The sequence below is a fragment of the Eucalyptus grandis genome, chromosome 5 (assembly GCF_016545825.1).
Source record: "Eucalyptus grandis isolate ANBG69807.140 chromosome 5, ASM1654582v1, whole genome shotgun sequence".
NCBI lineage: Eukaryota > Viridiplantae > Streptophyta > Magnoliopsida > Myrtales > Myrtaceae > Eucalyptus > Eucalyptus grandis.
The window spans coordinates 39,052,902-39,068,294 of record NC_052616.1 but is presented as its reverse complement, the minus strand read 5'-3'; the positions used below and the strand labels follow the sequence as shown (position 1 = coordinate 39,068,294).

At 37.1% G+C, this 15,393-nt stretch overlaps 1 protein-coding gene across 1 annotated transcript; it reads right to left on the bottom strand.

Moving 5' to 3' along the window:
- Positions 1-1,614: 1,614 nt before the first annotated feature.
- On the bottom strand, positions 1,615-6,063 carry LOC104445075 (GDSL esterase/lipase At1g29670). The gene is made up of 5 exons (XM_010058885.3): positions 5,569-6,063; positions 4,258-4,382; positions 3,537-3,782; positions 2,330-2,585; positions 1,615-2,179 (listed from the first exon to the last, which is right to left on the bottom strand). Exons 1-5 carry the CDS (start codon positions 5,825-5,827, stop codon positions 1,956-1,958), a joined length of 1,110 nt encoding a protein of 369 aa, XP_010057187.2. The 5' UTR covers positions 5,828-6,063; the 3' UTR covers positions 1,615-1,955.
- Positions 6,064-15,393: the final 9,330 nt, after the last annotated feature.

Sequence of the window (15,393 nt, the reverse complement as noted above, 5' to 3'; positions counted from 1 at the left end):
TACAACATTATCTCTTGTTTCCATTGAATGGCCAAATAATTAATTTGGATTACTCTATAAGAGGTCTCTTGAATTTTGTTACTATGTGTGCTTCGAGGAGATATTACATAGAAATCACTTCAAACACATGGTAGATAATATCAAAGTAGCATATCCACCTTTTGAAGGAATTAAATGGTCAATTAACATAGAAATTATGCTCAAATATATACTATCATTGCTATTTATTTAATGTAATAAATCAAATACTTTCCTATATACTGTTTTGATAAACAAGATCAACTTAATATAAGAATTATTTCACATTACCTAGATCGCTAGTTTATTAATGATCAATTTCAGTGAGATGTATTTTTAAAATTGACATATTTAGATTTCTTTCCTTGTTGCCTCTAAGCCAATTTTGTTCTTTTGCCTTTTTACTAAATAAAAACTTTAGAATAATTTTGTTGCTATTTTGTCACAGCAATTATGTGTGATATATACTTTGAATTTTGCCATAACACTTTCTGAAATATGAAACTTTATCATGGATCAACTCTAGACTTTTCTTGCAAGAAAATTTTCAAGAGAAAATGTTCTCAGCTTTCAAGTTAAAGATATTGAACACAACCTTCTAACATATATTTTACATATTTTCCTACATAACCTATATGATGTAATAAGAATGTATTTATAATCATAAAATAAATATCAAACCTATGTTGTCATATGTACACAAATTAAGATGAGTCTATTATCACGTACGACAATAATATGCAACAAATTATAGAAATAAGAAATTTGTCATTACTTGAATAACTGAATTTTTGAAATAAAAAATATACCAAAAACATTAATTTAGCATTGCATTGCACATAGATTAGATTTCATTAAATAAAATAAAATCCTAAAAAAGATTGAGTGACTGCGTATCAATTAGAAATCATATTTAGAATTGTTCATATGAATTATGAATTGGCATTGTAGATGTTTTCGTTACTACAAGTAAGTCTTGCAATTTCTCAATTATTTTATTGGGTGTTAAATTGACGGATTGTGCACCTGCATGGTCATCTCGCATGTTAGGGGGTGCATGGTCACCTCACATGTTAGGGGTAATAAAATGAATTCAAGCTATTTGATAAAAACATTTTTTAATGAAAAGAACCGTACCAAAAAGGGTATTAGAGAATTGATATGGGTTTACGTATACAATCTAGTGTAACCAAGTCTCCGTATTCAAATTCTCCAGTTCATAGGAGTAAAATAATTTTCTCGTTATTTCGCTTAGATGCCTAATTGACCTACCATAAACTTTAGTGACAATTCCTAGATAAAATTCATTTGTATGCTAAACAACTTGAACCTAAGTCAAGAATTGATATGGGTTTAGAAAAACCCGAGTTAAGTTTAGACTTAGTAATCTATTAACCAAATCATAGGTGGTGAACCCGAGGAAATGTCACACCAATGCTAAAAAAAAAAAAAAAAAAAACTACTTCTACATAAAAACATTTGAAAAAAAGGGCATATTGAGCAGCTCAAGAAACTTTTCATGTGACAATTGAGAGATCAAACTATGCACATCGACAAATCAAAAATAGATTACTAAGAGCAAACGAGCAAACAAATAAAGGCAAAATTTATTGGTTGGATGGTTCAAATTCAAACTGATAAGATCACCTTGAGTTTTATGCCAAATTGTTGCATTCACATATGCAAGATCCAAATTTATCCAAGGACTACAAATGTATCTAGATGTGCACTTGCATTTACTTTCCTAAGGGTACACTCTAATTGAGTTGGACACAAACACAAGCAAGCAAAGCACACCAACTTATGAGCAAACTTAATGCTTACAATGGAAACAACACGATCATGGTACAGTGAAAATTGGGAACAAACAACAGGGAGATCCTTATCAGGTCGCTGTGACTCCCCCAGCCACTTCCGCCGCCGCCGCCTCTCTATCTTCAGAGCTGGGCGAGGCGGCGGATGTCGATGGGGTAAGCGTCGGTCGGGGCCTCGGCACTGTACGATCTCCTCCCGACAATTATGTTGGCGGCCTCCGACGGGTGGTACGCGTCCCAGAACAGATACTCGTTTCGGTTTTGGCAAGGTGTCTGGAAGGGAAGGCACGTGATTTGGCCGTTGTTCCTACCGACACCGCAACACCCAGCATTCGTGACGCTAAAACCTGAAATTGAGCACCAAAAGTTAAGGGAAAATGTAATGAATTTCGATGAATAATTTATGTTACCCGTTGATTCTCCCACGGACTCAGACATCAAAATTTATTTTCTGGGTTCGCTATTAACGTAGTCCAAGAAGATAGGAGAAGGTGTACCGAAACTTGCTGGTCTGGTCATGAGATCTTGGAATATTCCGTAAGCGTCAACGTAAATAAATCTAGCATCGGAGAGATTGGTGTTGAGCTGATCGACGAGCGACTTGAGCTTGTTGTTGTATATTTGACATGCGACGTTGATCCTATCCACGCATGTGGTGCCATCCGCACTGCTCTGGGCCAACGCGTTAGGGCTACAACCTATCTGACCCACCCCAATCAGCACCGCCTTCCTCGCTCCGTAGTTGTACAGTGTCTGGAACAATTATTTCAAGGGAGATCAAAAAAAGTTCAGCAAAAGACACTTCAGAAATAAAAACTTCTTGTAAAATCTCTTCTGTCTTTCTTTCTTTATTTTACAGTTCTGGGTCAAAATATCTAGCAAAATCAAGGCAAAGTTGAGATACTAAGGGTACGTTTGGTAACCATCTTATTTCTAATAATAATTTCTGCTTAAAAATAGTTTTTTGTGATTTTGTTTCGTGAATGAGTTTATAAACATTTGAATACGTTAAGTAAGTATACAAAATTTCTATTATCCAAATAGAAAAAGAATAGGAATGTACTTGATACTTCTCTCGAATTTTTTTTGTGACATAGACGTTCTTTTAATTTTTTAATAATTTTTTGATATTTTTCTTTTTTTTTATGTTTTTTCTTTTCTTTTGTCATTCTCTTCTTCTTCCTCCTCTAGCTGATTGCCGGCCTCAAGAAAGCCTTCAAGTCCCCAATTAGCAAGGTTGTCGTTGGACCTCGTTTCTGGCCTGTCACTGGCCATCACCAAGCTTGGCAACCGACTAGAGGAGGAAGAAGAAGAGAAGAAAACGACTTGTTTCTAGAATTGTTCTTAGGAACAAAAAAAGTAACTTTTTTCTATTTCTTAATTATGTTCCTAGCCCCTGATCTACTCTTGAGAATAGAAAAATTAGTCGACATTATCAAATGAATTTCTGTTCTTTTTTTTTTTTTTTCGAGAAAAAAAAAACTTAAATAATCAAGAATTGGCCGATTACGAGTTAGGGCCTAATTAACCTCTTCTTGGCCTTGGGTGATTCATGGCATTACCAAACAAATGGGCCATTGTATAACCTAGATTATTCACTCCATGACTTTTAATAGTGTCAAGAGAAGAACGTTTAATGACAAAAGTTAGCCTCTGCGCGTAGCCGTAAGAGAAAGGAAAAGAAGTGCTGCGCATTGTACTGACCCTCAGCTGCTGTGAGTACTCCTGAATGAGCTCGTCCGCGTACTGGTCGGGCGTGAACTGGTTGCTCGAGGAGTAGTACTGAGGCATGAAGTAGTTGTTGAGGTAGTCGTTGCTTCCCATGCCGACCGAGTATATGCACTTGCTCAGGTAATTCGCCGCCGTGTCCTCGTTGCCCAATATGTTCACCAGTTGCGACACTGTGCTCTGGTAGTTTTGCAGCTGTCCTTCGAAGGCTATTCTCGCCCCCTGAAACACCAGTATTGGGTATCAACATATGATCGATTCGTGTAAAACAATTGAATTATTTACTTCGAATTGTCACCTAAATCTAGCTATTAATAATGGAACCATGGAGGCCAGGCCATATGAAAAGTTGTTCACCGGTACAATGATGTCAACGAAATTTCGCAGAGTTAATTTTTTTTTTTAATTCCAACGTAAGATGACATAATTCTTAGTATTTCGAACATTTCTCTCATGGCGGTAAAGGGCCAGACATACCGTTGGTTTTCGGTACAATAAAAAAATTGTTCAGTGGTCATAATTTTATGTATGCTTGCCACTCATAACAACGTGTTAAATTAAACGAGGTGCATAAATAAATCGTGGATTCGTGTTGCAAAATGGTTGGCTTAATTAGGCCTCATTGGTTTGTTGTGAAAATTTTAGTAAAATTTTCTTAGGACAATATGCAGAAACGTGAAATATGCTTGGTACGTACCAGTTGCTGCCCGGTTTCCGCCCTGATCCCAGCAGCAGCAGATGCATAGTTCACTCCTTTAAGAATCGCATCACCACTCGCGACCGTATATGGAGGAATATAATCGTCAAACCCCAGAAGCTCAGCTGTAAAATTATTAAAACAGATAGAAGTTAATCGAACATGAGATTTGCTAGAGCAATCACTGTGAATTATACATGCTCTCAGAAGCGTTCGACTATGCAGGCTAACTTAATTCATGATAGACGAAAAAACCATTTAATTTATATATCATTGAACATCCCCCGGGAAACTCTACCATTACACGAGCAGTCCCAAGATTATGACGCATGCTTAGTTCTACATAGATCCAATCTCATCTTTTCTTTTTTTTTTTTTTTTTTTTTTTTTTTTTTGGGGGGGTGTTCAAACGATCCGATCTCATTTCTGAGGCAGATTCGCTTCACATGAACACTATAAATGTGCCTGAGGTGTGGGGACTAGAGGTGTATACCTAGGTCAGCAACCGCAATTTTTATTTCACATAAATGCGTAAAGATAGGATCCCCTTCTTGTCCCTTTAAGGAAAAGACTGGTCGTTGTCCATTTTTAGATTAGGTCAATATAATAAGATATCCTTTTATGGATGTAAATTAGGTTGTAAATAAGATAAGAAAATTAAAAAAAAAAAAATCAAATATCTATTAGGCTTTCTTTGCATGTGATATAATTACATGACAGTCTTCAATTTAGAGTGAATATAACGATTTATTATGGATCATAAAAAATCAAATCAAATATAATTATAAATTGTTGTGAAACTCACTTCTTTAAAAAATTATTTGTTCACAATAAACTATTATTTTCACAATACCCCGAAAACTGTTATGCTACCAAAGCCCATCATATTATCTTGTGATCTAATATGCTCTTGTTCAGTTTCAAAGATGGTGAATTTACTTAAAATGCTCTCTTGGAGTTTGTCACGGTATACGACTCTGCGGACCCTTTTTTGTAAAACTTAGTATACCATAGCATTGCTGTTAATCAAACTTTGTAAAGAAGAAACAAGATTGGTCATCATTTCACCAGAAAGTAAAGAAAAATAAAAGAAAAGGAAGGGAAAAATGCTGTCACGTTCTAATATTTTGCACTACGCATCTTGCATGCGACCTCTGAAGTGCAAGCAGTGGATGATTTTCTGTTATACCACTATATCAAATAAATCAACCTGTTCCTTTGACCTTCTGAACAACTTGTGCCTTTGCTCAAAGCACAACTGGTCCAAAAAGCCAAGCCCAGAGAGAGAGAGAGCTCAGGAAGAGAGCTTACCGATGACATCCACCGTGGTCTTGCCGTTAGAGAACCTCCCGGTGGGACCAGCGGCGAAGTCGATGCCGTATGGCAGGTAGTTGGATCTGGCCAAGGAGTTGAGCCCGTTGTTGTTCCCGTTGTCCACCAACGAGTCCCCGAATATGAAGTAGCATGGCACTTGCGGGTCTGCGCTCGCTCCATCGCCGTTCAACGTCACCAGCAGCAGCACACTCACCAAGCCCAAAACCCACCCTCTGCTGCTCATCTCGCCCTCCATCACAAAAGCTATGATCTCTCGGGTAACAAGTGATGAAAGGTCGAGATCAGTCAGTGAATGAGGAGTATAAATGTGCTATTGCGGGTTGGTCTTCACTGACCTCAGACACAATGCATGCAGCTCAACGGGAGGTTCCAGCTTAGTATAAATAAGAGTGTTCAGCAGAGAAGGCGTCTACTGCTCGTTTTACAGTTGAGGGAGAGAGATGGAGAGCATTAATTTCCCGCGGACATAGCGTGAGAGACGACGGATCGATGACTCTCTCTCTCTCTGCAGTAATATTGCAATGAACCGATCATGCACGCAGTCCGATGCATGTCGAGGCAGCGGAATGAGTCCAACCGCGTTGAATGATGAAAGTTCGGGGTCAGACATTAGTCCATCCTGATCGTTTCGGCGTGGGTAGGGTCTCTCAGACAGCGGGCTATGGCTTCCGAGAGTACTTAATGCAGTGGGTTAGGCACACCGTCTAGGCTCGACTCTCCATAATATCAATCAGATGCTATTTTTTTTTTTTTTTTTTGGTCGGTAAAAGGAAACTTCATTCACAAGACAGACAAGTTACAGCAGTTCAACATATCAGTACTTAACAGATCAAACAAAGCAGGAGGGGGGGAGTTGACCCAGTTCGATGGGAGAAGATTTTGGGCTTGGGCTTTTGCAGCCCAGTCAGCAACTGCGTTGGTTTCTCTTCTGCAGTGTTGGATGCGCAGGGTTGGGAAGAGGCGGAGCAGAGCCCTAGCTTCAGCGAAGAGAGCGCCGAGCTCCCATGGTGTGCGATCTTGTTCGAGAATTGCTTCAACCACAGCAAGAGAGTTTGATTCCAGAAGGAGGTTGTGTTGGTTTCTTCTTGTGGTGATGAGGTATCGTAGGGCAAAGATGAGAGCTTGGGTTTCGGCTTGCAGGGGCGAAACAGAGGGTGTTCGGTGAGCACTGCCATCAATCAGCTTCCCGGAGGAGTCGCGACAAATCAGATGCTATTTAATAACTTCAAATTGTAATAGCCATTCAATTTTTGGTCCATATATTATCAGATTTACGAATTTGGCAAAACCCGAATTCATTTATCTAAAATGGGTTTTCTCGTAAGAGAAATGAGTCATTAGGAATTGCAAGATTTCATGCAACCTTCAATCGATACTTAGTAGTATGGAAATATGAGTCAAATAAAAAAGAAAGTACAAGAATCCTGTAAGCTCAATAAGAAAAGGGAAAACGAGAGGAAATCTCGGTCATTGAAATTACATTTTGGTATACGTAAGACAATTAAATTTGGGGTTGCTCGAGCTTGAGAATCTTCTGGTCTAGTAGGGCCGTTAAATTCACTACAGAAGGACATCGATCAAATAAAAGAAATTAGATATACTTCCCCGAAAATTTGATGGTTATTTATTATGTAGATGGGTTTGTGAGCACGATTCTGGTTTGTCCTCTAGTTGTAAGCACACGCCATAAGTTCAATTTTGGGAAAATGTCACAAATGATCCCTATACTATTACTTAATGTGCAATTTCGTCCTTGAACTTTCGATCGGCTCAATTTGGTCCATGAACTATTGATAAATGCCCGATTTGGTCCCGAATTTTTATCGGCTCAATTTGATCCCCGAATTATTGATAAATGTCCGATTTAGTCATTCGTTACTATTTTTCCTTTTTTTTTTTTTTTTTTTTTGCTTATAGTAACGAAATTGAAAAAAAAAATAAAAAATAAAAAAAAAAAAAAAAAAAAAAGTAACGAAAAAAATAACAAAAAAAAAATAAAAAAAAAAAAAAAAAAAACCCTAGCGAGTACTGTTCATCTCCCTCATAGAAGCACCGGCGAGGGCGTCGCAGGCGTGAGACTTGCTGTTGGACATCGGGGAAAGGCGAGGAGCGGCAATGTGGGCTCCGGCGGCGTCGGGTCGCGACAGGGACAGCGGCACAGCAGCGGTTGAGCATCGGGCGGAGGCGAGCGGGGGTGTTCGGGTCGTGGTTGCTGCGGGGCTCTCGAATATGCCCGGCGTCGGACACTCGAGCGGTGAGATCGAGACAACGATGGCGTCGCAGTCGGCACGGGCCGGAGCGGGGACGCGAGCGCCGGGTCACAAAAAGGCAAGGATCGGCTCGGTGAGGTAAAAAAGCGTCGGTAGTCGCTAGTCGTCGGGCGGAGCGTTGAGGTGCGGCGGGGATGCGAGGTCGCCGGATTTGGAAGTTGCGAGCGACTAAGGCGTTGGAAGGTCGATGGGCGGCGGGCGAGACCGATGGAGCGGTGGTGGAGCGAGAGAGGGCTTGTGGGTCGCCGGCGCGGTCGAGGTCCGCCAAATGCAGCGGGTGGCCGTGCGAGCAAGGCTACTTCCGCAAGGAAGATGAACAGCACCCGCTAGGGTTTTTTTTTTTTTTTTACTATTTTTTTACTATTTTTTTTTTTTTGTTATTTTTTTTTTCATTACTATTTTTCTTCTTTTTTTCATTATTTTTTTTATTTTTTCAATTTCATTACTATAAGCAAAAAAAAAAAAAAAAAAAAAAAAAGGAAAAATAGTAACAAATGACTAAATCAGACATTTATCAATAGTTCAGGAACCAAATTGAGCTGATCGAAAATTCATGGACCAAATTGGGCATTTATCAATAGTTCATGGACCAAATTGAGCCGATCGAAAGTTCATGGATGAAATTGCACATTAAGTAATAGTATAAGGATCATTTGTGACATTTTCCCTTCAATTTTCTGCATTCTAAGTATAGAAAATATTGGTACTTAGGCTAGCTCTGTGTATTTTGTCTTGGTTTTTACCGGGAAAAGTCTCAGCTGACCGTCCTCCATCAAGTGACGGAGGAACGGTCAGCTGGTGACCCCACATTTCCAAGGGAAAGCGGTTGAAGGTTACCCTCCTTCACTTTTTTCTTTTAATTTTCTTATTTTTATCTTTTCCAAAAAAATAATTGGTGAGAATGTCAACCGGTTGACATCCTTTACTTTTATATATATCTTTTCCAAAAAAAGAATTAGTGAGAATCCTACTAATAAAAAAGAAAAATCAAGTTGCGCTATGATGCAGGGGTTAGAACAAATAATTTGTTTCAAGCGTTGGTTGTTGAAGAAGGAGGACTAGAGAACTTCAATTTCGAAGAAAAAGATGTTAGGAATATGGGCAAGCACTTTTCAATTATTTTTCAACCATGCAGTTTAAAAATTCCAATTTTTACTATGTGCTTGATTTGGATGATGAGCAAAGACTCCATAATATTTTTTGGGTGGATGCACAATCAAGAAACGCATATAGATATTTTGGAGATATAGTCACATTTGATACCACTTATTTGACAAATATATATGACATGCATTTTGCTCCATTTGTTGGTGTCAACCATCATGGTCAGTCAATTTTGTTCGGATGTGATTTGCTTGCAAATGAGACAATAAACTCTTTCATTTTGTTGTTTAAGGCGTAGCTTGATTGCATGTCAGGGAACACCCCTCAAGCTATTATTACTGACCAGTGTAAAGCAATACATAATGCAATTTCTGACGTATTTCCATTTGCTCGTCATTGCCTTTGTTTATGGCATATAATGCAAAATTTGCCTAAAAAATTAGGGGGTCATCTTCAATATAAGGGTATAAAGTTAGCAATAGAAAGAGCAGTTTATGACTCATTATATGTGAGTGATTTTGAGATTGCTTGGAAATAGCTGATTGATGCACATGGACTCCATGATATTGATTGGCTTCAAACATTGTATAAGGAGCAAGAACAATGGGTGTTAGTATATTTGAAAAATACCTTTTTTGCAAGCATATTAACTACTCAAAGAAGTGAGTATGCTTTTTTTATTTTTTATTTTTATGGATATGTACATAGGCAAACATGTTTGAGTGATTTTGTCGCCAAATATGACCTTGCACTCAATGAAAAGTATCAAAAAGAAGCTCAAGCTGATTTTGATTCCAGACAATCAAAACCTTAGTTGAAAACGAAGTGTTATGATGCTTTAAAAAGTTTCGAGTTGAGTGCTTTAACGTTCCTCAAGTGCACACAAATGGAGTAGCATCAACTTTCAGAGTAAAAGAGCATCAAGATAATCATGATAATGGTAATTCCAAAATTGTTGAATATGAGGTTTCGTATTGTAGCACGAGAACTGAAGTTCAAGGCATCTGAGTGATGTTTGCTTTCAAGGGTTATCTTTGTAGACATGCACTATGTGTTCTTCATCACATTGGAGTAAATGACATACCAAGCAATTACATATTGTCTCAATGGAGAAAGGATTTCAAGCATTCATACCTTTTGAACTCCATATCTAACAGTGTCAATTTTGACAACCCAAACGAATGGTATGATCATTTATATAATTATGCTATCTAGATCGTACAAGAAGGTTCAAAATCTAGAGAGTGTTTTAAATTTGTTTTGCAAGTATTGGAGAAAGCAAATAAAAAGATTTAGATTGCAGGCCTTGATCAGGCTAAAGAGCACTCGAACAATTTCTATCATAATGACACTCAAAACCTTCAAATAAAGGATCCAATCCAACAAAAGTGACCTAGTCGTCCAAGAGAAAATCGATTCAAGAATCCAATTGAGAAACACAAATGAAAAGCATCTACAAAGGTAGATTTATCTATTTTGCATTCAAGAGACATTGTTATTATTATTTGTATTAATCTACATACTTTAAAGCTTAACAACTTTTTCACTAATAATTCTAGTTAACTTGATGTAATTTTCCCATATAATTGCTACCAGATTAATAGTAATTTGCTAAACTAATGCACATGAACTTTCTTGTAGAAGAAAACAGTCCCTGATCGCTTGATGCACATTAACTCTCCTATGAATTTGGATTGCACGGTATGGTGTTTCCCCAAATTTTTTTCAATAACTATGTAGAATTATTTCGAAATCTATATCATAGTGTATACTAGTTGACTTAATGTATACAATCGGCCAGGATGAGGGTACAAGGAATGTCATTAATTTTAACACAATTGGTAATTTGAATGAGATAATTCACCACAACTATTCTCGAAATCTAATTTGCAATCAAGAACGAATCAAAGGTTTTCAATCATTGCTTGTACATGTTATTATTTTATTTTGAATTAAAATACCCTACTATAAATCGACTTATTATCTATATAAAATGATATAGGGTCAAATATCTCGTGGTCATGTGAATCTTCTCAATGAACCAAACATTGAAACTGTATAATCTATATACAAATTGATCAAAAATCATTTTTTGGCTTAGTTTTGACTTGCATGATATTAAGATTGATTTTGTAATGTTTTAGGTCCCAAGATTTGGATCGATGGGGTAAATCTTCTTCTCTTCTAATTTATTATTCTTATTTTGTTCTTTTCCTTACTTCTTCTATTTCATGCATAATCGATATTACTAGTTTTAATTTTAGGTCACTAGAGAGTCTTTGAGCAATTTGATCTTGGTGAAAAGACTGAGGAGCCAATTCATTGCACAATGATTCTGGTATTAGTTGCAAAACAAACATTTTAAGTGCTTTTCATCTTTTAAATTTAATAGATCTATATAATGACATTAACTATTTCTTTTTAATAGGTGATAATATTTTTTACTTGTAATTAATGATGTTTGGTTTGTATTGGAATTTTGAATGGTTTTTCGAGAATGACCTTGAGTCTTATGTGCACAAACATAAGAAATTATCACTTTGATCACTTGTTTTTATTTGTAATTTGTTATTAGTAGGATTCCGATTGATATTTTTTTGGAAAAAGATAAAATAAAAAGTAAATGTAAAAGAGGGAAACCAGTTGATATTCTCACTAATTCTTTTTTTGAAAATAAAAAAAATTATAAAAAAAAAGTAAAGGAGGGAAACCGGTTGACTCTGAGGGACGGTTTCCCTCGAGAATGTGTAGCCATTAGCTGACCGTATCTCCGTCACTTGACTGAGGGACGGTCACGTCGGTCAGCTAAGCCGCTTCCCTTTTACCGTGTGATAAGGTAATAACCTGGAGAGAGTTTGCCCTTACTCAAATGAGGTGACTCTTTCCATGATCATCGGGGAAAAGAAAGGAAACTCACCAATTTGGTATCCTGTTTGCATGGAAAAGATTGATCCTATCCTAATGTGTCATGGGCTCCATTTATTTTACAAGAATGATTCAAAAAATATTCTCTTAAAAACATTCACTTGTATCACTCACAAAAACGAACCACGAATGAAAAGTTTCATATATAAGTGGTTGTCGATAAAGAAAATATTTTTCTTTAATAATTATTTCCAATAATATAAATAATTAATTTTAAAAAATATATATTTTTCAAATCATTCATTTTTGATCAAATAAATGGAATTAGAAACTAACCATCAAATCATTCTTTCCACCAGCTTTCCTCCAGAATAAATATTATACTTTACTATATCTCACTTAGGAAGCAAAGCCCCTGCACAAACTTTGATGTCTTATTTGCTAGTTTTTTATTTTGTCGTTTCCAATGCAACAAGAAAATGGTTTCTAGCTTGAACTTTTCACTTTCACGAATGAGAGAGATGGGACCATTTGGCCTGTGGATCTCAACGAACCTTTATTGTGTCATTTAATGCCTGGCCATGAGCCATAAATGAAAGAGAAAAGTCGTATGCCTCAATCCTGGCCTCATTTTCATCGAAACGATAGGTATGATAATTGATAGTATAATAGAGACAGCTATCCCAAATTGCGCATGTGGTTGTGTACGAGTGCTCCAGCTATTTTGCATTAGGGAACCCAAACATATCACCGAGCTCTATGATTGCTAGTTCTGTCAATGTACTTGATTGACTTTTTAATCACATTGGGTCATCATAAATTTCTGTACATTATGCATTTCAATTCGATTCAAATTTTACTAACTTCAGTTGGGTTGAACTTCGTTCACGAGATCAAACTCTATGCGTAATTTTAATATATCATTAGGAGTGTACAATCCACTAGCGGAAACGACCTTCTTCCGATGAATACCTTAGGGATAGTCACAAGCACAAGAGATGCATAGGTGGACCTGACTTGGATGAGTTCGAGCTCGTCGGATCACATGAGGCCCATATAGGTCCTACCACATCTAAGGGAGCATGTGAAGGTTCCTTGAGCGAGAACCAAGCAAAGGCATGGTCGCTCTCAACCCGAAACGCTCCTTTTCTTTCTCCTTCCTAACACAAACAAAGTCCAAAGGTTCCTTGAGCGAGAACTATTAGTTCATAGATCCGGTAAAAGGAAAGCTTACCAATAAATGCATATTCTCTCTATTAAAAACTAACGTTGATTGGACGGTGACACAAAGGCTCTGTCTCAAACACTTTTCATCTAGGGTTTTTTCATTCTGGTGCACAAATCGCAAGCCCAACTCTAGCAGACTGATGAAGCAGTAGCCATTAAGTTTCTTCTACCTAAGTTATGACTTGATAAAGTGAACCGTACCATGGAGTAATAGAGACCTGGCGATTTTTTTGCAGTACAACTATCCAACTCTCTCCTTGGCGACGACGTATACAAACGCAAACTGTCCGAAAGGCACCTTTCACTTGTTAACCACAAACAGATGAATGACAAAGTGGGTCTTTCGAAAGAGAGAGCGACATTGGCTTTGCAATGCTAACGCAATTAGTTTCACTATAAATGGCAGGGATCCCAAATGAAAACGAAATTGGCTGAAAACTACTGCAAATTTCCAAGGCGTATTTATTGATGGCACATGCTACAACCTTCCCCCAGCTGAACCTTAATAAATGGTGGGGAGGGTGCTAGAATTTAACGCTGGAGAGAGTCAATACTGAAGGAACGTGGGCATACAAGCATGGATGACTTCTGAGCAATAAATGCCAACTGCAACGCCCGTCGCTTTGATTGTAGCCGCCAAGACTTGCAAGAAAACCCTAACGTAAATTTAGTCGATGACCTGTGTCAACGCGGCCCTGTGTCGGAGACGCGACAATGCAAAAATGTCCAGCTAATGGCCGAAGAGAAGTGGCCAACTAGGCTATGATAGAACGGTTGAGACAGGGACACTGCACATATGGAAGAATCGGTCAGCTCTAATGACAAGTACATGAAGTCATTTGGGTGAAACTCTTATAACCACGAAATATTCGAAAGATATGTTCTGAAAGTTGACTTAGTTCAGCTTTCCCGCAGCAGTTGTAGCAGCTCACAATAGCTTTTTGAGAAGTTGTCCCATCAGGTCTTAAGAATGTCCCAATTTTGAAACGTGTTACAAAACAACAAAATTATAATATAATCCTCATGCGTGTGAGACCAAATCATATATACTTAATATGAGATGGGTCCCATGTGGATCGACATGATCTAACGGCATATATGCCTTAGGCTCGCAACACCTGGACCACGCAATAATGGCTCTTACCAAACAAACATCAATTATAAAACTTTAAGTCCTCAACACATAGCTATGACGTAGTACAATCATAACTATACCAAATTGATACTAAGTACGTAATTGTCCAATAGTTAGGTAACAACCATTATGAGCATGGTAAATCGTCCTAGTTGATATGTTTTACTTGTCCTCAACTGATAGTCCAACCGATCTTGCTTTTACTCTAAAACTCATTATAACCCAATAAATTGATATTTCTTAGTTGTCCAATTAAAATATTTTTTTCAACTCTATTAATTTTTTTTACATATTTTGACCAATTTAGTTTGAATTAGTCAAAACACGCGCGAATGCCACCTTTCATAAGTTGTATTTATTTTGATATATTATGTAGAAGTTATTTGGAAGGAGAATAGTAAAATCAAAGCAATGGACTACTAAAAATGAAATTAATAGTATTGAATATTGATAAACGTGACAAGAGCGAAAAAGCTAATCAAATGTGCAGAATTGATCTTTATGACATGAAACTGAAGAAAAATGAAAAGAAGATAATTGTTTTTGACTTGACGGACTCATTTTCCTTGACGGAGATGAATGAATATTAAACCATCAGTCCTCGATTCAACTCTGTGTGGCCTAATACCATAAAAATAAATAAATAAATAAATAAACTTTCATTTTAGGTTGAATCCTAAATTTACCCTAAACTTTTTCTGTCTCATATAATATCCTTAAATTTTGGTCCATTCTCAATTCTACTATAATCTTTCTTTTATCTTATAAAAATCCACCAACTTTAGGTCCGATCTCAATTCCACCCTACGCTTTTTTTTTATCTCATAAAATTACCAACTTTAACTTGGGTCCCATATATGCCCCCATTAATACTTCATCCAAAATTGCCTTTGTTAATTGGCATTTTCACATCATTGCTCTAAGTTTTTCCCAAATTTCAACTTGAAGAAGAGCCTTTAGGAGATGAATTTTCACGTCAGCCAAAACGACATCTTCTTGGATCTAAAATTTGGGTAAAAATTAAAGTAATTAGGGTTGACCTTCTATTTGCTCTTCTTTTTAGAGAGTCTTTCTTCCATCTCACTTGAGGATCTTTAATTTTGTACTCAGTATTCAATTTTGTGCTTGAGAGTCTTTCATCTTTCACAACCTGAGCTCGCACTAGACACCTTTTATCTCTTCATTGTCAAGAGAAATTTT